We start from the raw sequence: 23,827 nt of genomic DNA, 5'->3' as shown, positions 1-23,827 counted from the left end.
TTATGTCTCGTTTTTGTCTCGTTTTTCTGAGTGGTGTACAAATAAAGAATATAAATAAATAAATATGTATGATTGAGTATATGTTAGTTTATTATTTTATATTATTCCTTATTTGTGCAATTTTGTTTATGTATTTGTATTTAGCTATTTGAATGTAGGTTTGTAATAATTTTACACCACCTGTCCGCTCTCGCTCATCTTGTCCTAATCCAAAGGTTGCCTGGCAGAGATCGCTACTAAGCGATAAGGCCACCTTTTGTATTTCTGTTGTTTTTTTATTTTATTTTCCTAACTTCATAGTAGTGCACAAATAAAGAGTTAAATAAATAAATAAACCCTTATCCGAATGAGCTCTGTCAGAAAAAGCTTGACACTACAACTTTCATATTTAATTGCTTAAATTAAAGTATAGCGAACAATGAAACAATATCTGTGTGTGAATACAATTTATTTGGCAAGATATTATATGTATCACAAATCAATTATAATTAGAATAAATAAATTATGTTGTACCTACATATTCCAGAATGATATTTTCTTGTACTTATATATTAAGAACTAAACACACAGGAGCCATTACGCGTTTTAATGTAATACATATATATATATATAAAATAAAATTACAATGATTATGTAATCCTATCACAAAAAGTTTTTCTGTGATTCTGTTGCAGTACGTAACGCATGTAATTGTGTAATTTCACCACAATAATTTTATTTCCCTATAATGCGAAGTTTCTACGCACTGGAACGCTTTGAGATTACCGGCAAGGGGACAAAAGATATGGAAACTGAAACGAGCGAGCGAGGCTAAGGTACAATGAAGGCCTAATGCTTTTTTGCACGTTCATATCCGCAATTTGTGCATATCTTGTGATAGGTCGTTAATTTTTACGCCACCGCGGACCAGTTGATTGGGGTTGTACACTATGGTACTATGAGGGCTCCTGTGTTTTTCTTACACTTTAACAGCAATGGTTCAGTCTTTGGAAATTATTTCATTATGCAAAAAGTCATATTTTTTTCTTTTAGTGCAAATTATTAACAGCCATTATTTTATAAGGCACTAACTTAAATAAAAAGTGTAAAAAAATCATTAAAAATAATCATTATATCTAATATGTACATACAAATCCTTAAAAATATAATAAAAATAATTATTATTCTCCAAACAAGGGAGTGTAAAACTTAATCCATAAAGAATCAATAAAATTCCATGTCTAACTATTAATGAGAGAAAACGTAAGATTTCTACAGAAGAACGTTTTTTTTTTGGATAATCCATCATAACGGTAAAACAGAAAAATTCTATGGAGTTAATAATGTAATATTAGCCTCTAAGACATTAAAGATAATAAAAATATTCTATAAAGATATAGAAATACAACACACTGGGCAAAGAAACAAAACTATTTATGATTAAACAGAAAACAAACTATTGAGTAAAAGAATACTTAAGTGGATAGAAAACTTCAAGGTTCAAAACACGGGACCATAGAAATCTTAATAACAACACACTAGAAATATGGTATACGCGTCATCTAGTCGCCGCAAACGCGACTCAAAGCACTCATATTTAAAATGTATCAGTTAGCGACTTTCTTATCTTGTTATTATAGTTTTCTATTGTCTTGTGATTAAGATTTCTATGCAATCTATACTGAGCGGAACCTAAAAATCAATAAATTAGCACCAATTTAAATGATTCTGTGTCTTAATTGCTGTGTAGAAACCCTGGACTTTGAAAGTGCGCCTTCGTGCGACATAATATTGTACGGGAGAGTTTTGACATAATTCAAATTATTTAATAATAAATTTTGGTCCGCGAAACATTGTTATTTTAATAGTTACAGCCTGACCACCCAAATAAAAAACTTGTTCTGGGTCGCTACTTTTACATGGCAATACATTTGACAGAATAATTGTATAGAAAGAAATAGTTCCATTTGCATCCGCAATATGGCGAGATGTTTTATTTTCCTAATCAGGGTTTCCATAGAAAATATAAATGAAAAAATTACATGCGGTATCCCGCATAGTATTACATATGTTGCTCTAAGAATTTCCTTTCGTTTATACAGTTCTCCAATTCATCGTGATACTTTTCGATTTTCGAGTCAAAACCCGGACTTTGAATATCGCAGTCAAAACTGTTCCCCGTTATAATCTTCTCTCTATTTAAAGTAGAGTCGAACCTAACTTTTTTACCAGGCGTGTAACTTTTATTTGAAACATCAAAGTTATCGACAGCCCTCTCTTTCAGCGGTGTTACGTTTGTATTCATTTGCGTATTTCTAACAGTTTTTATAGTTTCGTATTCATGTTCATCATCAATTTCTTCAATTTCAATTTCGTCTGAATTATCCAACTTCAAAGCAGGATTTTCTATACCTGTATCCTTTTTCTCGATATTTTTCTCTTTGGCCTGTTTACGTGGTACTTCGTAAGGATTTAAAGTCGCATTATGTTCCACCTTTTCTCCTTTAAATTTCTTTTTCAATGTTTTAAAAACTTTCTTTGAGAATTTGTTGCTCGCTTTAAGTAGCGAGTGTTTTAAATGCTTTTTGCTATCATTTGATTCGTTTGAGTTATTAATTTGAGAGTTTTTATTCAAATTCATGATATCTATAGCACTGAATTGAGATACATCACAGCCTAATAGTTTACTTTGTTTGTTAAACATTTCATCGGGTATTTCTTCGCCTATGTTTTCGTATATAGGACTTTCAGATCTGTAGCTATCTATATTTTCATATTCAGGACTTGGATTTGTAACTGATTCATCGACAGTCGATATGGTACTGTTTGTATCACAAGTAAATAACTTTCTGGGCACTAAATTAGTATTAGAAGTAACCGTCGCAACATTATCGACAGGTCTATTCATTGCTTCAATATTATATTCTAACTCGGGTTTCGATAAGTCTTGATTGTCGAGAAATGGGTTATCAGTTACTGGTACATCTTCAACATTAACATTTGTATTTAAAAAGGGATTAGTATTTCTCTTATTAGGGACAAGTTTCTTTTTGGTTATTATTGTTATTGTTTTTATTTCCATTATGTTACTTTCGTTTAAATCATCATCGAAATAATATGATTGATCTGACGTGCCTGGTGATTCTATAGCTAATCTATCAATGAAACTTAAACTTAAATTACTATTATTCATAAATATTTGGTTTGTTATCTTAGTTTGTATGTTTGTTGTGTTTCTTATAGCGGATATATCGTTTGTTTCCAGCCCGCTAATATGCGCATTTAATGATTTCTGATCAACTCCGGAAATTCCAGAGTCCATTTCTACTTGACTATCTTGCATTGCTATATCATTTTCAGTATTGTCTCGTATACCTACTGTATTTTCATGTAAATAATCAAGAACACCATCTCCTGTACACATTATATCTGTATTGTCATGAGAAACTTTGCTTTGTCCATTTGAACAAACTGCATTTTCATGCCAATTAGTATTTTGTATATTTAAATCAGTTAAATTAGCATAAATTGGCTCTGCATGATTCGGTACAGATTCAGTGTTTTCAATTTTGATAGGTGTTTCATAACATTTTGTATTCTTACGTACATTTTCAAGTTCGCGTTGAAGGAATTCATTGACTGCTGTTTTGCTAATACCTAGAATTAAAAAAATATTAGGGGTTATTTTAAATTCTGTAATATAATAAATAAAACAACTCTATTATTATGCATGAATGATAATGATAATAATAGAGTTTAAGGTCTTGGATTCGATTCTGCGGTCGGGTCAACTATCAACACTTGCAATAAACTATGCAAGGCACATGTCTAACATAATGCCGCCCAGTGTCCATCTCACAGTCAATTAATATAAAGCTATGAAGTTGGAGCAAATCATATCAAAGCTTTTTTCAAGTAATCCCTAATGTTATAAAGGAATTTCTATAAACTATCATTTCACATAAACGTAGAACTTGGTGAAAGACATCAAAGATTTCATTGGGTGATTTGTTTTAAAAATAAAGTTTTAATAATGAATTAGCAATTTTATGTAGCCTAGCACAAGTAGTTTAATTTTGCTTCTAATATTATATACATGTTACTGTCCATTTTCTTTTTCAATTTCATTATATTTCTATGGACATAAATGAAAATGTGTAATTATAGTTTTAATTTATAGACTTTATCAGTAATGCTTCACCATCATTTTAACTTCTTTAAATTTATCCTTTTGGGCCCATTTTATATATTACACAAACAGCCCTCTTATGCAGTATGAAAACAGAATCAATATCAGCAGCATTACCCCATAATAAAATGCTGTAAGACATAATGCAGTGAAAGTGACTAAAATACACAGCCTAGCAATTCCTTAATCTATGACAAATCTTTTTAACCGCATATGCTGCAGAGCTAAGCTGTTGGATAAATTATTAATATACTAATAACTGTCAATAACATCCTATAGGTTTTTTTTATAGAATGAAAATTAAGCTTAATTTGCTATACTCCGTGAGCAGCAGGAGAATCTTAACAATTGTTCACTTAACAATTATTCATCATAAACTCAACATCCATGCGTAGACATACATTGCAGAGATTATAAATTACATCATACAGGTTCTCCTGCTGTTCTCGGCGTATAGCAAATTAAGCTTAATTTTCATAATATATTATGGATTTCTGCAAAGTAACACCTGCTTATATCCAATATTTTTTTATAGTAATGAAATATGGACCAATCTGTGGTAACGTAATGGTAAGCGAAAAACCATCATTTGTTACATAAACAGAGGAACACGTTGAATGCCATGCAACAAACACATCCTACAAAGTGACACCCTACAGACCTGTTATTACACCAGCATCAACCCATCGGAACGCATCTCGGCAGCTTAAATAAGCATGGGGGTAGTAGGGATTCCCCTGGACAAGCTTAGCCACAAAATGCTTTAATAGGAACTACTACTAAAACTTTTAGTGTGGAAGCGTCTATGTAAGATTTGCAGTCAATGATTGCAACTATCTATAATTTCCAAATAATACCGCTTGCCTCTAGAAGTAGGAGGAACATCTTTAGCTCCTTCAGGCTAATACACATATTACATATGCTTATGAATAAGGTTATTTCACAAATGTTTTTTGTACTACCTACAAATTTTGTACAGCATTTTCTTGTATGCCTTTGGTTGCCGGGAAGAGATCACTATTTAGCGATAAGGCCACCAAATTGTACATTCTACCTTATTGTGCTATTGTATTTGTATCTCTTTATATTTTCTCTGTGGTGTGCAGTAAAAAGTGCATTCATTCATAAGGCAGTGAACAATGACATATTGATTTTAACACTGCACTTAGCCATCTGTCTGCACTGCACTGCACTTAGCATAATGCCTTACCTAGATCTAATGCTGTATTTTCAAATGCAGCAATATCACTTTTGGTCCTTTTGCGTCTCTTGTTGGGAGTTATTTCCATGGCTGTGTTGCATATGGGATCTTCGTTCACAAGGAGATCCAGAGCTGGGTTGAGGTATACGTTGGGGCCTGATACTATTTTACGTTTTGATGACTTCACTTCAAATTTGTTGTTGTCTACAGATTCCATTTCATACTGGAATAAAGATAAAGAATAAATATATCTTTTTTTTTAAATTTATATTCAAGATCTTGAGACCTTTGACAACCTCCCTCCGGCACAGTGGTATAAGTGAAAGGGCTTTTATGAGGTTCATTTATATTTACTGAATTTTTTATGGCCTACTTTTGAGAGCTTTGGCAGTGGCTAGTTACCACCCTACCTCCAAAGACACACAGCAAAACGATTTAGCTTACCGGTGCGAAGCCGCGTGGAATCCGTAGGGGTATGATTAAATACAAATTAACTTAATAAGGCTACTAATACACCTTTTAGTTTATAAATTGTTCATTTCTCGTTATTATTGCACCTAAACTGTTAACGGTCATCTCTACTGAAGCCTTTTCTAAAATACATTCGGTATAAAATATGGAGTTAACGAACTTTAAAACGCTTATTTAAGCCAGTTTTTCTTTCATCAGACTAATCTATCTTTTCCAATCTAATCATTTAAATAGAAAACAAATACTGCACATATTTCAGACACAATATAACTTTTTATAAACGGTTCTTTGTACTTCCTAAATTACCCATTTACAGCGATGTTAACTGTATATCACCTGAAAATTTTACATACAATAATTGGACACATATATTCTTATCACTCACAGCAAGAGTTTTCAAGTAATTTAGTATTTTTCATTCATGATTTTATTTCACAACAACTTCGCAAAAACACGGCAGGTGTAAGACGACGGTTATTTTATGACAGATTTGACAGTTACTCGCATCTAGGGTCGTACTCGGCAGAAAGGAAGTAAAATATAAGTCGATTTTATTAACGGTTAAGATATTTACCGATTTTTATTTGTCCATCGGGAACGCTGAAGGTTTCGATTTGGAAAAAGAGAAAGTTAAACAACAAAAACAAATTTCTGATTGATTCCGCTGAGCAATAAGAACTTATTTTGACAGTCAAGACTTGCCAAATCTAAACGTTTCCAGTTTACAAAAAAAATACATAATATACTTGTTGTTCACGACCCTAAATAGGAAACTTCAATTTCTCTAGTCATTTCATCATAGTTCTGCATTTTTTTAAACATATCTGTAAATTTAATGTTTAATATTATTGTATCTGTTTCCCGTGTTCTTCGTCTGCATTTAGAATGGATTTTCCCAAATGGTTTATTTACCTAGAAAAAAAAATAGTCCATGTTACTCTCCACCCTTTTAACTAACTCTATGCTAAAAAACAAGTAAGTTAAGGCGTGAAGGGAGAATAAAATAATCAAACAAAGAAATGCACTTTCGCATTGATTTAATTATTGATATTCAGTAAGGAGCAATAATTCTGATTCTATTCCGATTCTAAGAAAAAAAATATTCTGACTGATCCTGTTTCACACTCTTAACCACAATTTTTAACTTAAAAAAGGATAGTATACCTGTAAGAAAACGTTATTTTCAGTCACAAAATATAGTTGGCGCATCTCTAAACTTTCAATGCCGTAGAAAGACTTCCGACTTGAAAAGGCCCTGTAACATCTAAATAAACGATGACAACTTACGCGCATTTTTTCATAATATTTTTAATAATAATTATTTATAACAACAGTGAGCTAGTTTACAATAAAACAAAGTATAACAGCAAATAAATATTTATTTTCCGCTAAGTAACCCCAAATGTCACGTGGTTCTCAGAACCAAATAAAAAATAATTTATAATATTTATCACATCAAACAGTAGGTAAACACACAAATTACTTAGTCCTTTAAACCAACCAAACCAATTTTTATAGCCAATACGCAAACCAGAAGCCTGGAATTTTTACAATATCATAGGTACCTACCTCGAGAATACCAATGATATATACCAAAGATAATAGAATTTTTTAATGATGTTAAAATTGATTTTTAAAAATTGTGTGATACCAAACCCACACCATTTATCTAAATCTAAACTTAGAGCCTAGAAAACACAATATTATTTTATATGTAACCACTTTGTTGTACCTACTTATTATATATTGGGCCTCGGTAGACGATATCTTTGCTACGAGTAAAATAGACATTATATTAGTAATATAAAGTAGCGTTAAAATAGAAAATGGAAAAAGAATCTCACTGGACCCTGATTCTATGTTTGATTAGAAACTCAGATGCATACGAAATACATTTGTGATATCAATTGTGACACTTCTTTGTATGCGGGCTGCCAATTATCACCTTCTATTGTTGTTATGATATAATTACCTAATTATGTAATAGAGAATCAGGACCCAATTATCGTCAGAACTCTATGCTTGTGAGAAATCAGTAGTAACATATTAAATCAAGGTGAGAAATTATCAAAAATACGTATATATCTGTTAAAATGCTTTTACATCACTAACGAAAACAGGTGCGTCTTCGACAATATACATTTAAGCAAATTTTTAAGTACTTATTTGTTAGAAAATCACAAGGTAGCACTAGACTGCCATCTCGGTTGTTAGGTTGTGCACTCTTAGAGTCAGATAGAAGCACGCTAACATGAAATGTTATGGTAGTTTACAAATCGCATATCCCTGTTAGACTTTTAGCCTTTATGCAGAATAGTTATTTGTTTCGATTAAACATTAGTTTAACATATTCAGTTATTTATCTGACAAGGCTAAAATTACTTAGAGTGTATAACCGTCGCAGTGACTAAAATTATGCGTTTAAAATGTAGACGACCAGTTGACAACTTCTTAAAGAGTGATTAACACAGAAGGCTATAACGCTAGATAACTAATGCCCGTTTTCACTATACCTAGTAAACGCTTAAATCGGATACCTTATGTAAACTCGTAAGCTGACACTTGACAGATGAAAAAAATATAAGTTACTTTTATTTTGATAAAAAAAAATATGATAATACAAACACAAAATACCAGACCTTGTGGCAAGGTTATATGAGTTGAATAGCGAAAATAGATCGGTGAAAGGTAACTGTAGGTAAGGTCCTATTATAATGTTAAGGATTACTTAAACGATATAAAGCTTGGGTGTGAATTGCTCTAAATTCATAACTTAATATAAATTTACTGTGAGATGGTGATAACAAAAAAAATTACCCGCTTAAGTCTTAGACCAGGGCGCGTTTGGAATCCTCATAGCTTTAGGTTTAAGTAAGCGAACGAAGTTACCACCATCCCCTTACAATTATGTAAACATATATGTATGAACGCTTCATAAGTGCCTGTGATAGGCCTATATGAAAAAAAAATTAAATTTGTATGCCTAGAATCTCCTTAGTCTAGGTGTTACTCAATTAGGCATTGCGTTAGTCTTCTATAGAGAAAAAGGGCATTAGTCATGCAGTTTTATTGGTAGTCTGGTAATTGAGAAATCATATCCAAAAAATGCCCCCGACAGGAATCGAAATTCGGGCCGCTCACTTATAAGGCCACAGCAGTATTAACCAGTGCACCAGAGGTCTTAATAGAATTAAAATAAAATGTATAAAGTAATTATTACAATTCTGAAACAGTAATTTTACAAACAGTAACAAAGGTATAAGAACTATTTTTATTATTTAAGTATTTTATACCTCAGCAGGAGTCAAACATGAATACTCTTGTATTCTAATATCTATGTAACGTCTTAAAAAGCTACTTTTTAGTTGTACTCTGAGTGCCAAATAAAAGGAAAATTGGCTAGAATAGAATACATTTGGAAACATTATTACCTGACTATGCTATTTGAGCATTAATTATTAATTTTTTATTTAATTACTTATCGTAGGTTTCGCCTAATGGTTCCACGTGATAACATACAGAAATTATCAAAAATAAGAGAGAAAAAAAATTGAGTCGTTGCAGCGTGGCTGATGTTAAACATCGAAACTGTTTATATTGGAAATATGCTTAACACATTAAGATGGCTAAAGGAAATAAATATAGCATGATCAATTACAAAAAAAAACGTATCGTAATATTCTATGAATTTAACACCCACTGTGTATCACGCACGCCATAGCTGGCCTGATTCGCCGCATGACATGGTTTATAAAAAGAATAATATATATATATATATATATATATACATATATATGTATATGAACCATGAAATATTTATTATCTGTATATATGTTTATACATATATATATTTCTTGTGTGCGTGTGTATGCCAATGAACTCCTCCTAGACGGCTGGACCGATTAGAATATTTTTTTTGGTATACGTTTGGGTGGCACCCTGGATGGTTTAGATTCAAAAATTAGCCCCACAGATGGCGCTGGGGTCCGCTGCTATATATACATTTATAAATAATAAATATTTCATGGTTAATTTGCATCGAATTTGACTATATATTACACAATTTTTACTTGGCACGCAGAGTAGGTGAAGCGTTGAACTTTAAAAGTTTTCACCAACTTTTTTTTCTATATTTTATTTAAGGAGAATTATCCCCAGTGCAAAAATATAATTGTGCAATGTTTAGTTTAAAATTGTTTTACTGCTTAATAACTAAGCACGATGATTTATTTGCAATTTTATTATTTTTATTACAGACTATAAATACTATAATATCTTAAGAGATTCAATATAATATGTATTTTACTTCTCAAGTCTTTTCCAAAAATAGCATTATTTATACATGTAGTACAGATTTTGATGCCTACTTTAACTACGAGCCAATTTTTTTTCCTTATACACAATTAATACACCAACAAAGCATAAAAAGTTTACTAATTACATTCAATAAAAATAGAATTAAATAATAAAATATACAAAACATCTAAAACACAAAATGTGCAATCATAATGGTAACCTCTAAAATTTAAGTCCTATTTTGAAGTCAAGCAACTATAGAAAATTAAATTCGTATTATGAATTACAATTAAGTAATTTGGAGTTTAAATGAATCTGACGTAGATATATTTACGAAAATACTTCTAGCTACACTCACTACAATTGACTTGTGTTATGATCAAGGCAGTGTATTTCTAATTCACCGCGTGCTTTAGCTTCTATTAAGTACCCTAAATTTCTAAAGCCTATTTTATTATCACGGCAATTAAATTGAATTATCTACAATTCCGTCTATATTTTCTATCTAATATCCGCATGTCATCAATATCTCAAAGTGTTGATTATTACACCAAGACAATAAACAATACGCTTTGTATGCTATAATCCGTCTTTATCTATACGATTTCGTTTACATATTTTCTTACGACACACAGCAAATATTTGCTATAGCACTCTCTCTGCGACTTTCCAACAAACGATTAAACGTCAAACTCAAAAGTAACGTTTGCCTAGTTGTCGTAGGTTATAAAAAAATAAGCTAATATATCATAGATTTCCACAACGTTACTCCTAATTTTATCCAAAATTGTTATATATGTAATACAAATTGTAATTCGAAATTTATAGTAAGATGCTAATTAATCAAACAAATTAAGTGTGCCGAATCGGTAATCGGTATAATGAAATTAGGACATCCCTATATTAATTTGTCGACCCGTAATACAAGATTTTAAATTTTGAAAAGTTACCTACATGAACAGTTTAAATTCCTTGTCTTGTCATTTCAGTTGCTCCATAAGGAAAATATTTATTTATAAAGCCTAGAAATGAATATTTTGGATAGTATACATATTACATTTACATATCAAGTACATAGTACATATCGAGAACACTGACTTAATGACGTGTTTTTCAGAAAGGAAGCAACGGGTTTCACCTTATATATGGAATATATTTGTAACTGATGTATGGCGCTGATTTCCCATAACTATATCTTCAGCGTTGCGTTGGAATAAATAATTGTCACCGATCGCTAAATCCGGCTCGAATGACCATAAAAATCCCATGACCACTACCGGTTGGTAAATGAAACCACCGTAGAGACGTAGCCAATTTATTCCACCTTTTCGATCAGAAAGCAACAAAACAAAATATTGGTATTTTGTTTCGTTGATGAAACCTTTTCATGTAAAAGGCCGAGGATCGGCTGTGATGACGCTTCTTGGATGAGGCCTATTTATGTTCAGCAGCGAACATCTGCAGGTTCAAATGAGGATGCTCATGGTAACAAAAATGGCAAAAAAAAATCTTTGGCGGAGACGTAGGTCTTAAAGACCAATAGGTTTGATGACAAAGTTAGAAAAACTGCCTTACGATGTTCGGAAGTATCTACTATTTACAAACAATATCTTTTTTAATTTGCAGAAATTAAAAGTTTTGTTGATATAACGCTGGCCGGGTGTCATGGCGTGACGTGACGCTATAGGGAAATTAGAACTTTAGTAATTCCTTGATAAATAGCTAAAGATTATTGGTTTTAATAACAAAGAACTTAGAATTGATAGTTTGAAATCACATGTATACTAAATTTACGCATAGATTTTCGAAATTCATGCGGTACAAAATTATATTTATATAGAAATGACGTCATTATTTGGAATTCAGCGTTTCACCTGTCGTGGCGAATCTCTAGTTTCTGTAGTTTTATTTATTGAAAAGAAATACCAAAATCACTTAAAATATTGAAAAAATAACGTTTTTCATGATACGTGAAGCATATATATCATTGGATAAAAAAAATATTTTAGCGATTCTTTGTTACTGCCATCATACCTATTGAGTTTACAGATTTATGGTTAACAGAGCTTTCGAGTGAATTAACCTGGGTATATAATTAATCAATATCTAAGTTCTTAAACGCCTTTTCCATGGCTTTATCCCGCTTTTTGTCCGGCAGGGCGTTGATCCTCTGCTCCTCTTCAGCTCGGAAGTACGGCTCCAAGGACTTGAGGGTCTGCATGCACTTCTTGTGTAGGGTTTGGGTGTCAGGAAGGGTCCCGCCATGGTCAGGGGGCAGGGCTGACCGGGGTACGACTGTCTCGTAGAACTTCTCCAGATCCTCGTTCTTGTGGTGGAACTTTATCTATAAACAAAGAGAGGTCATTTGTCTAGTTATAATAAAGTGAGTGGCTTCAGTTCCACGCTGAACAGCCGGGCTGATTCTTTGCGCAAAAAATGAGTGAAAAACAAAATTAATATATACAAGGCTGTAAATATAGAGAGGAAACCTACATGCCTGGAATGGAAGTCCTCTATAACGTTCTCATAGGTGTGTAAAGTCTGATAGACTTGGCCAGCGTGGTGTACTACGGGGTCGGTAATGGGTTGATCCTTGTACCCCTTCATATACGTAGATACGTCGCTGACGTTTGTCTCTTACCTAACATTGTTAGAGGGTCAACAGATAGTCCGGAATTACTCAGTTAGATTTTATTCTACCCTCGCGATTACCTAGGCATTAAAAGATTCTGCACATACCTTTAACGAAAACTAAGAACAGATTTAATTAAGTATTTTGTAATCCGTGTCTCTCGCCTTCTTAATTCTGTTTACAATGATCCTGAAATTGATTTATTTTATGGGAATATGAATAGTGTACGTCGCAACTTAGTAGATAAACTGTTGCATGCTAGGTAAACTTAACGGCATACAGCTGTGGGGTAAATTTAAGGAAATAAGTATCCTTACGGTAGCCTCACAATATATTTATAACAATATAGTATTTGTAAGACAACATATTAGTCTTTATAAACAAAAAGTGGATATAAACAGTCGACTTACAAGAATATGACCATTTCTGATAATTAGTGGCATCTGCATATCGTCTGCGAAAGGTGCAGAAGTCATTTGTGTATACTCAGTCCGAGTATACGCTTTTATAATATGATTCCTGAGGTAATTTTGGACCTACCAATGCATAAGTTTAAAGAATGTGTTAAAACACATTTACTACAGCGAGGTTATTATACAATTGATGAATTTCTTAATGACAAGGTTGCTTGGAAGCATCCGGCTCTGCTTTCATCTCATCATCAATTTTAAAATGTAAAATGTAAATTGTTAATGTTCGAAAAGAGCAACTGCTGAGTTTCTTGCCGGCTTCTTCTCGGTAGAATATGCCTTCCGAACCGGTGGTAGAGTCACTACACACAGACAGACTTGACGTTTCAAAAGTGCTTATATTAGGCCGACTTGAAATAAATGAATTTTGAATTTTTTGAATTTTGGTATCTGCAGTAAGTCTAACATGATGCGCATCCAAAGGGTCCAAAACAAAATTCTACGGGTAATCACTGATGCTCCCTGGTTCGCACGCAACGACGAGATTCATCAGTGTCTCGAAATGCCAACGGTATTTGAGGAAATCGGCAGGTTCTGCAAAAAACACAAAGAACGCCTAGCCAAACACCCCAACCGTCTTGCTAGCTCACTATTAGTAGCTCCACGTATGAAACGCCTAAAACGAGCTGATGTGCTCGACAATTGACGGCCGGTTGAGCGATGGCTGCCAATAACTCACGCAGCACATCTGATTATAGTCTCGTATATTAAAAAAAAAAAAAAAAACTAGGTAAACTTAATTTTTAATTATAGTTTGCTGCATTTTTGCCTGGTTCTACCAGGTACCCTTGTTTATATAAAACTTAACTGTGGAACCTGTTATTAGTTCTAAGTTAACCAATTTGCTAACTATTTAGTATTTACAACTGTTGGTTTTCCAATTAAAGAAAATAAATTAATAACGATTATGATGATGGCAAACCCCGTAACAGTTATACCCCTTTTTAGGTTATTAAAAGCTAACTTGTAGTGGAATAAAAAAACTAATATTACCATATCAAAGAACTTCTTGTCCATGAACGGGCGAATGAGGAGTAGCAGTTTGTCGAGGATCGGTTCTGTGTTGAACACGTGGATCTCGCGCATGCGCACCGGCATAGCCTCTTGCACGTACTGGAAGAACTTGCGCAGGGTCCTGCAATGGGATGTCGAAGCATTTAGTGGCGTGCACTTCATGTATGCAAAAAAGCACTGCCTAACCTTGGTTTTTTAATGAAACTCTTATAGGTGGAGGATTTTTCTATTGTAGAACAGCTACCCGATTTAAGATCTTTGACCCTGTTCTAGAACCTATTTTGCCCCTTAGGAGATGGATTTTTTAGGAACGGCTACGTTATAAAAGCTATACCTACGTGTATTGGTATATCATACCGTTTTCTTTTATTCAACCAAATTGGCCTATTTATTTATATGTTACAAGACACATTGCGATGAACGAACTGAGCTCAGGTTGGCTAAGTGGCAAAGATTGAAATGGCACTTTCAATTTTCGAACGCAAACAACTAATCTAAGTATTTTTAAGTTATGCAGTGCGAGACTGTGTAATATTTCTAATGAAATAATATATTACACTATTGATAATAAAGAAACATGTGCAATGTACATCGCATAAGTGTTATGAATATATAGTGAGTCAAGTTGTTTGTTTACTCATCGAGAGTAACGGCACGCAAGCAAAGCCTAGTACTGCAGGCGAAGTGTCCTTGTCGAGAGAGGGACTCCATCCGTTCGTTGCCCTGCCGCCAGGTTCACTAAATTTTCCAGCAAGTTACCAACTCGTCTTCATACAAAACTCTGAACAAATAATTTGATAGCGGCAGATGTCAACTTATTGCACATTTTGTATGGACGCTTGGCAACCAAATTTTAGGTGGCCTAGTTGACTCACTATATACTTGTTACACATATAACATAGTATAATTATTCTCTGGTATGTTATGAAAACATAAAGTAGGCTAAAAAATTACGATGAACAGCGAAAGCTTCAATAAACAAAATCAGACTAAGTATTCATTCAGTTGTAAACAAATCGCTCCCCAACCGGTGGACATCCACTGCTGGACATAGATCTACGGTTAGCTACAGATAGGGTTGCCAACCGTGTTGGTGTATAACTATTGAATAGGTTAAACTAATAGAGTACGCTTAAATATGACACTGTTTACTATATTAATATCAATCATGCATATATCCTTCGTCTTAAATCATCTTTTTACTAGTTACTGTTGTTTGTATACCCAAGCATAACTCGGTAGTTTCTGAACGCAGCCGGCCACAGTCAGTGTAGATTAAGCATGTTTGGTGTCACATTACTCTTTTAAAAATTATGAAAAATTGTATTCTCGTGCAAGAACATAATAAATACCTGTTTTTAAATTAAATATAACTTTAGTCTATTTTATTCTTTACTCTTTTTTATACGCAAGTGCACCTCATATAGCCTCTTTTAATTTAGATATATAATAATTTATTTATTTTTAATAGAATCTCTCTCTTATCTCTCTTTTATTTTGTAATTATATATTTTTATTTTTATGTCCATAAACTGTTATTCCAAACTCTAATAGATGTATGAAAGTTATAAAAAAAAAAGAATATTGCTCTTATCTTGTAGCCACTATAACATGTGATATGATGATTAATTTTAATTCCGATCCCTTTTTTTTTCATTAAACAGCTCTTTACATGAAAAAGTTGTAGAACTATCCCCAAAAACACTATTTAGGTAGTTGATATATGATGAACTTATTTCAAAGTTAAATTAAATTGATATGTTTTTTATTGTGTTAAATTAAGGATTAAAGTTTAAACATTAAAAATGAAAATGAGGAATATAGAAAAAGGCGTAATTAAAGTCATAAGTAAATTATGTATGTACAATTATATAAGCGCAAGCATGACAAAAACATTTTTGAGCGGTTTTTACCTTTGTCTGTCCTTCTGAAAGCTATATGAACATATAATACATACAAATATAAATAAATAGGAATATACTAGACCATATGGAAAGGGGGGTACTCTTATACTCGAATAGGATTTATTTTAAAACTACCTGCTTATTTTATTTTTCTATACGTACCTATTCAAACGATTGCCATAGTTTTTATGCAAAATTAAAATCATGTGACTCCTGTCACTTTATTAGGTACACGCCGCATAGCGTAGGTACTATGCGGGTTTCGGTCTTATATCTTCAACAGGGTTGTCATAAGTAAACACTTTGAATTCGTCGGTATGGAAAACTAAATATGCTTCTTCTGATTTAATATTTTAACAAGGTGATTCCTTATGAAGTATACTTACACATGCTTCATAATTATTTGGTAATTCGGTTACACGTTGTATAAATTTAATATGCATAGAACAATTTCGGAACCGGCATTACAGCTTGTGACACTCTCCGGCAATGGCCGCCTAAGCAATATGCCAACTAAGCTACGTTCTTATACCACCGGTACCGAAATAATATACCGATATAATACTCCTTTTTATGAGCCTCAACCGTTACAGTAGTGAGAAGTTGAGAATCGCAGGCTAAAATCCTGCCGGTAAAATATCTCCAACAAAATTTATTTTAAAATGCATCCACAATGCACATTAAATTCATTAATTTGATATTTCCTTCAATTGTAGGTAAAAACACGAATTAGAATATAAAAATAACGTAATTATGTTCTCTCTAATTATAAAAAAAATGACAACCCTAACGAATTGTAGTGACTTGAAATCTCATACACACGTGTTTGTGTGTATGAACGTGAGTGTGAATTATTTGATGTGTGTTTAATTATTATGTATAACCTTATCATTTTAATAGTATATATAGTAATCTGCGACCCAGTTTGATCTCAAATGTTAACAGATAACTTGTTGGTTGACACTGCGTATTTTTTTACAGCTATTTCACTAAAGGTTTTCATTGATTTTGGGAGAAAAAGAGGTGAAGAGTATTTCATTTTTTTTTAATTTTGTTTAATTTTAATTAAAACTAAGTATATCTTTTTAGGTACATATACAAAATTAAGTTTAGATTATTATTTTGACAGCCGTTTGGCGCAGTGGGCAGCGACCCTGCTTTCTGCGTCCAAGGTGGTGGGTTCGATTCCCACAACTAGAAAAATGTTTGTGTGATGAACATGAATGTTTTTCAGTGTCTAGGTGTTTATCTGTATATTATAAGTATTTATGTGTATTATATTCATAAAAATATTCTTCAGTCATCTTAGTACCCATAACACAAGCTACACTTACTTTGGGGCTAGATGGCGCTGTGTGTATTGTCGTAATATATTTATTTTTTATTATTATCACTGATCAATTTCCTTCGTGCGTTCTCCATATACAGACATTGTATGTGTATTTATATTATATGTGTATCTACGAAGGTATCTTGTGCCCAATTGGCACAGATAAACAAGAATTGTATTGAAGGAATAATTTTAAACCCCCTAGGATAACTTTGTTCCTAGTACCTCCCCCTATCAAACTAGCTTTCTGTAGGTATATTAGTCGTCTAATTTATTTGATCTAGTGGTTAGCACGTTAGTGAACTAATCACGAGGTCCTGAATACGATTTCCGTGTGATGGAGATGTGTGTTTACTGTAAACAAATCAGTAGCCTTAGTAAAAGTTTTGCCCTCTCGCAATCGACGAGTCGTTATCGAGTATTAAGCTCTGCATCGTCAAAGTAAAATGTACTTAATATCCCTCACTTTAGAGTACTGTAATCCTGATTTTTATGGCCTATGGAAAGGACCGGGCTGAGGAGTTATAGGCATATTTCAGCTTTAACAAAATACTAATAAGATCCATTTTACTGCGATATCAGGTTATAAGGGTGTCTCGGATAGAACAGGCGATGACCCAGTGGGTAGGACTTCGACTTCACTTTCGGGGGAGCGGGCTCGAATCCCAGCACGCGGTTTATGCAATTAAAATATCACTTGCTTCAACGGTGAAGAAAAACATCGTGAGGAAACCTAAATACCTGAGAGTTCTACATAATGTTCTCAAAGGTGTGTTAAGTCCACCAATCCGCAATGGGCCAGCGTGGTGGACTACGACCTAAACCCCTTCCCATTTTTGGAGGAGACCGGTGCCCTATAGGGGGGCCGGTAATCGGTTAATATGAAGATGAAGATATTCATCAGTTAGCTTAGTAACCATAACACAAGCAACGCTCACTTTGGGGCTAGATGTACGATGTGTGTATTGTTGTAGGGTATCATAGTGCATTTTTATGATTAGCCAATCAAACGCAGAGTTCATTGCTGTTTAGCATATTATGCCTTCTCTCTGAGGTAAAAACCTAGACCCCACCGCTCTTCCCCAACGTGAGTTTAGTGAGGTAACGAAATAGCCCTTCTTAAACCTTCTTCTTAACTTCATGTAGGTACTTTGGTAGGTTATTATTATTGTTAAACTCTTTATTTTTATATCATCATCATTAACATATACAAAATATAATAAAAACAGAAACATAAAGAAAGAAGTAGAAAACAAGAGCCGGCCATATCGCTTAATAGCGATCTCTGCCAGGCACCTTTGAATTAGGAAAAAAAAGAGAACATATGCGAATAACTAGCGTACACATATAGATGAAAGTACATAATATAATGAATTAATAAATAGGTTGCCTGGTAGACATCGCTTTTAAGCGATAAGGCCGCCTTTTGTACCTTTTCTTTCTTCATATCACTTGTGTTTTTTTATTGCTTTGTATTTGGTGTACAACTAAGAAATACAAACAAATAAAGTGTTTCTGTTTTGTTTTGATTTTGAAATAGAACTCGTAAGCCGATTTTTTTTTTATTCCACTACAAGTTAGCCCTTACTGCAGTCACACCTGGTGATAAGTGATTTTGTAGTCTAACCGGTTAGACGCGCGACATCGCACCGGAAGACTAAATCGCTTAGCGGCACGTCTTTGTTGGTGGGTGGTAACTAGCTACGGCCGAAGCCTCCCGCCAGATAAGAGAAAAATCTGAAATTATAAATTCCCAAAATGCCCATGTCGGGAATCAAACCCGGGACTTCCCACTTAAATTAACAGCGCTCACCGTTGCGCCAGGAAGGTCGTAAACAAATTACAAAAGATTAAAAACAGTGGGGCACTTTGTAGGTTAAACATTGTGTTTTATTTTTTTTCTGATTATATTTTCATTTGAATTAACATTCAGAATAATTAAAAGTAAACTAATTGCTTTGGCTCAATAATTAAGTTACATACGTAACGACTAAGAGTTGACGTCAGTGAAAACTTTATTGTGTTTTGTTTTGTTTTTTTGCGTAAACAAGGAGCATGGTAAAACAGCTGCATTCAGAGATATTTGTACTTTGAATAGTATTTTTTTTGTTTTTTTTTTCTTGATAGAACAATCAGATGGCCCTGATTTTGAGTGGGAAACCATCGAACAGCGGCGTGAACAGGGTTTTTGACCGGGGTATGCATAAAGAAGGAAGATGCCATAAAATGGAAAAATCCTTCGCATTTATGAGTGATACAAACATTTTAGGGTAGGCGGAGCTTTTGTGCATATATGAAGTGCACGCCACTGCCATCGACAGAGCAACACTTCGCAGGGCAAGCAAGGACGACGTCGTATAAAGTGACGCGCTGTGCCAAGTGGCGTGCATAGAGGGTATGTAGGGTCCCTGACAAGCAGTGGCGTGCACAGGGTTTTTGACCAGGGTATGCATAATGCCGGTACATGGCATAAAATGGAAAAATTCCCCTCCAAGACGACTTATATACAATAATTTGGGTATGCAGTGCTTTTGTGCATGTATGAAATGCACGCCACTGCTGACAAGGGATATAATTAACGTTTCCAACTGCTAAAGCACGAAAACATGGAATAGGAGAAGTGTACCCCCGTTTATTTACACATATATTATTTGGATATTATTTCCACTTGTGCGCCAGTGCTCTGAGAGTTGATAAAGATGTGGGGGAAAATTTGTAACCTTCCCCCGGGGAGATAATTTTCTCCTGCCCATACTGGGGATATAATCGGGGGATAAAATTTTTATCGCTTTCCTGTGCAAGCCCTGCTGGCGTTAGTACTTCCCCGGATGAATACACTGTCACAATAAACTCTATTTTTACTAAAAGCATGACAAAGGAGCACCTGTTGAACTTGACAGCGCTGACCGACCTGAGACCAGAGCGGTTAAGTTCCTAATGTCCTATTCTGACAAGAACCGGTACCTACAAATTGCTAGCAATGTTTGTAAAACCTGACGTAACACTGACGCTACTCTTGTCTTTATGTACCTACCAGTAGTATAGTTTTTATGATATAGAACGTATTAATATTCATAAACGTTCTTTTTTTATAACGCACTATATAATTTTATGATGATATTTTTAATTTTATTTATATATCATAATTTATTTCCTTTTTACGCTACGCTGGTTATATGCTTTTGGAAAATGGAAAGAACTACTAACAGAAATTAAAAAATAAAGACCTTAAACCTTTCAATATAGTATACACTATTCTTCTAGTCAAGCCCATTCATATGATATCCATATTGAGGGATTTGTGAAAAAATATGTTATCCGCCATTTTGTACCGTTGTCCTCAAACATAGCTATGATTGCACCCGAAGAATTTATCTTTTAAAACCAAAAAAAAAACAAGATTCGAATTGGTTCATTCAAGAGCTACGCTGCCACAGACAGAAAGTCACACACACAGACGAGTCAAACTTAGAACACCCCGTGGTTTAGCGTTGGGTTGGTTGAATAGGAAATAAAGTAATGTAACTTACGATAAACTGACTCTTGTGAGGTGACCCAGTTTCACACCCTGCATGTCGAACAGGAATATGAATCCTGGCTGCGGACCCCTTTTGCTTAAACAGGCATCTGGAATTAATACACATTCGTCATCATCATCATCATATCAACCCCTTACCGGCAGTGGCGTGCGCTTGGTTTCTTACCAGGGTATGCATACAGCAGGAAAATGGCATAAAATGGAAGAAATCCACCTCTTATACGGGCTATATTTCAATTTTAGGGTATGCAGTGCTTTTGTGCATGTATGAAGTGCACGCCACTGCTTACCGGCCAGCTACAAGGCACGGATCTCCGTCCACAATATAAGAAACTGTGTAAATAAGTTATAATAAATAACTTCATTATATCCTAAATTATATTAATATTATTAAAACAAGCGTATCCAGCCCGCTTCGCCGGGCTACATTTTGCTTTTTTTTTATTTAAACAATAAACTTACATCATGAAATTTTTAATTTAAGTCTCATAATATATTAAATCATTTATTTCTTTCCGTATTAATTCTCTTCTATTCTCTTCACGAGCGGGTGAAGATCATTATCTACACCCATGTACACCCAACAATAGAATATCATCATAGTAAATAAAAGCTGTATTTGACAATTTGACAGTTCAAAAATAGGAGTGCTCCGATCGTCACCAAACTTTACAGGATTACTCGCCAGGTCAATCCGGAGATTCCCTTAAAGTTTCATTGAAATCGGCCCAGCCGTTTCGGAGCCTATACGGAACATACACTTTCCATTTATATCTTATATATATAGATAGATAGATTGTATTTATTTGAATTTCAATCCAGTATATAGTATCAAACGCGTGTTCTATTTTTAAATATTATAGATATATTTTAATGGCTCTGTAAAAGTGATATTTATTTGATAAAATAAATAATATGATTTATAAATATTATTTACACAATAACAACATACTTTTGATGATTTGTAATGAAATAGTAAATAGTAAATAAATAAAAAGTAAGATTATTGACACCTGTCAAAAATCTTACTCATTTAACGATATAAAAAGGCGGAGCTCGAATTTAAGGGGAGAATTGAATTAAAATAAACGTCTATTGTGAGCGTCTTTTTTCTCTTGTTCTACCGTTATTTCTAATAACAATGAGAAGGGGTTAAGGCCGTGGTTCACCACGCTGGCCCTAAGCGGATTGGTGGACTCGACACACCTCAAATTCAAATACAAATTCAAAATTTCTTTATTCATGTACACCTATCACAGGGACTTATGAATCGTTCTTACATTTATGTTTACATAACTGTAACTCAAACCTAAAGCTACGAGGGTTCCAAACGCGCCCTAGTCTAAGAAGAGCCCACAAGAAACTTAGCCGGGTAAATTTTCTTTTAGTATCACCAACTCAAAGTAAATTTACTTCAAGCTATGAAGTTAGAACCTTTGAGAACATTATAGAGAACTCTGAGGCATGCAGGTTACCTCATGATGTTTTCCTTCACCGTTGAAGCAATTGATATTTAAATTGCTTAAACGCACATAACTTAGAAAAGTTAGAGGTGAGTGCTGGGATTCGAACTCTGCCCACTGAAGGTGATACCCAAGTCCTACCCACTGGGCCATCACCGCTTACTTATGCTATGTGCACTTGTAATTGCGTTATAGAATGAAGAATGTGTGATAAGCGTGTCTCAAAAAATATACCTTATAGCAAAGTTATTTCAAGAATTGTTGAATATATATTATCTTTTGAACTTTAATTTTATCTTTATTTTTAGTTTAATATAATTCCAAATTGTGTATACATACTGTAGGTTGTAGCTTAGAACAAAACTTGTTATTAACCTGTATTGTGTACCTAATAACAATAAACAATACACAATGAAGCTGAACAGTTTGTTTGTTTGTTTACTTGAACGCGATGATCTCTGGCACCATAGTCCGATTCGAGAAATTGTTTCAGTGTTTGATATCCCATTTATCGAGGAAGGCTATATTGTATCATCACGCTAAGATCAATAGGAGCATAGCACCAATGAAGAATGTTTCAAAATCGGGGTTTTTTTTTCCTTTCGAGAGCTTACGCTGCGAGCGCTGAGCTGTTTAAGTATTGATAAAATCATGTATGACGACGTTATTCCCCTTTAATATTTATTAAAATATTCGATGTCTGCGACATCATATGTCTGTCTTATACGCGGAGGAAGTCGCGAGGGACTTGTGCGAATGTTGATTGTTTTATTCCATAAGCATTTTACCACATCGTCTATCGTAAGTTTGTACCGTCGATTTAATCACGCCCATCGTCACCTCGCACCTTTCACAAATAAATTGATTAAGTGTTCTGGGCCTGATTGTTCACCACTCAATAAAATCCAATTCAAAATTGCTTATTGCGCATTGTATACTAGTTACAGTGGATTGTTTTGTCACACTACACAATATGATGGGTCATAAATTCCTATTTTAACACCAACGTCAGTAGGTCACGTAGTTCTAATGTCTTTCCTACCCATTAAAATGTAAAATAGATAGTAACATAACGCAAAGCAATCCAAAATTGGAATAGCAAGCCTAATATGGATTTTGAATGACAAATTTCGCACGCACCAGGGTCAGTGGCTTCGATGATATGCAATATCATATTTGTCATTATCATTACAGCCTATTAATATCCCACATTTGAGCAAGTATCATATATCATAGCAATTATCCTTATCTGTAACGGTGAAGGAAAACATTGCGAACAAATTTGCATGCTCAGTTCACAGTGAGAACATTGCGAAGAATTGCGCTTCCTATGAGCATAC

At 33.9% G+C, this 23,827-nt stretch overlaps 2 protein-coding genes across 7 annotated transcripts in view; both read right to left on the bottom strand.

The window, feature by feature from the left end:
* Positions 1-1,397: 1,397 nt before the first annotated feature.
* On the bottom strand, positions 1,398-6,321 carry LOC120628331. 5 transcript variants are annotated; one of them, XM_039896649.1, is made up of 3 exons: positions 6,226-6,321; positions 5,379-5,592; positions 1,398-3,636 (listed from the first exon to the last, which is right to left on the bottom strand). In XM_039896649.1, exons 2-3 carry the CDS (start codon positions 5,584-5,586, stop codon positions 2,042-2,044), a joined length of 1,803 nt encoding a protein of 600 aa, XP_039752583.1. In that variant the 5' UTR covers positions 5,587-5,592; positions 6,226-6,321; the 3' UTR covers positions 1,398-2,041. The 5 variants fall into 5 exon arrangements, with proteins under 5 accessions (XP_039752583.1, XP_039752584.1, XP_039752586.1 ...); XM_039896650.1 differs by having other exon boundaries at positions 6,177-6,307; XM_039896652.1 differs by lacking the exon at positions 6,226-6,321 and adding an exon at positions 6,147-6,196.
* Positions 6,322-11,192: 4,871 nt separating this feature from the next.
* The window catches only part of LOC120628253 (alpha-tocopherol transfer protein-like), a 37,968-nt gene continuing 25,333 nt past the window's right edge, over positions 11,193-23,827 (bottom strand). Inside the window, exons 3-6 of one of the 2 annotated variants that reach the window (XM_039896534.1) lie at positions 21,017-21,113; positions 16,166-16,186; positions 14,232-14,373; positions 11,193-12,480 (exon numbers count right to left, since the gene is read on the bottom strand). In XM_039896534.1, coding sequence (XP_039752468.1) covers positions 12,232-12,480; positions 14,232-14,373; positions 16,166-16,186; positions 21,017-21,113 — 509 coding nt within the window. In that variant the 3' untranslated portion in view covers positions 11,193-12,231. The remainder of the gene's footprint in view (positions 12,481-14,231; positions 14,374-16,165; positions 16,187-21,016; positions 21,114-23,827) is intronic. The other variant, XM_039896535.1, reaches the window with a different exon arrangement.

This window comes from Pararge aegeria, chromosome 12 (assembly GCF_905163445.1).
Source record: "Pararge aegeria chromosome 12, ilParAegt1.1, whole genome shotgun sequence".
Lineage (NCBI taxonomy): Eukaryota > Metazoa > Arthropoda > Insecta > Lepidoptera > Nymphalidae > Pararge > Pararge aegeria.
This window is presented reverse-complemented; position numbering and strand designations above follow the sequence as displayed.

Excerpts from the sequence above, each read along its gene's own strand:
- LOC120628331 (XM_039896649.1), bottom strand. The coding sequence starts at position 5,586 with ATGGAATCTGTAGACAACAACAAATTTGAAGTGAAGTCATCAAAACGT. Across the intron at positions 3,637-5,378 it reads AAATACAGCATTAGATCTAG|GTATTAGCAAAACAGCAGTC; the intron begins GTAAGGCATTAT and ends TTTTAATTCTAG.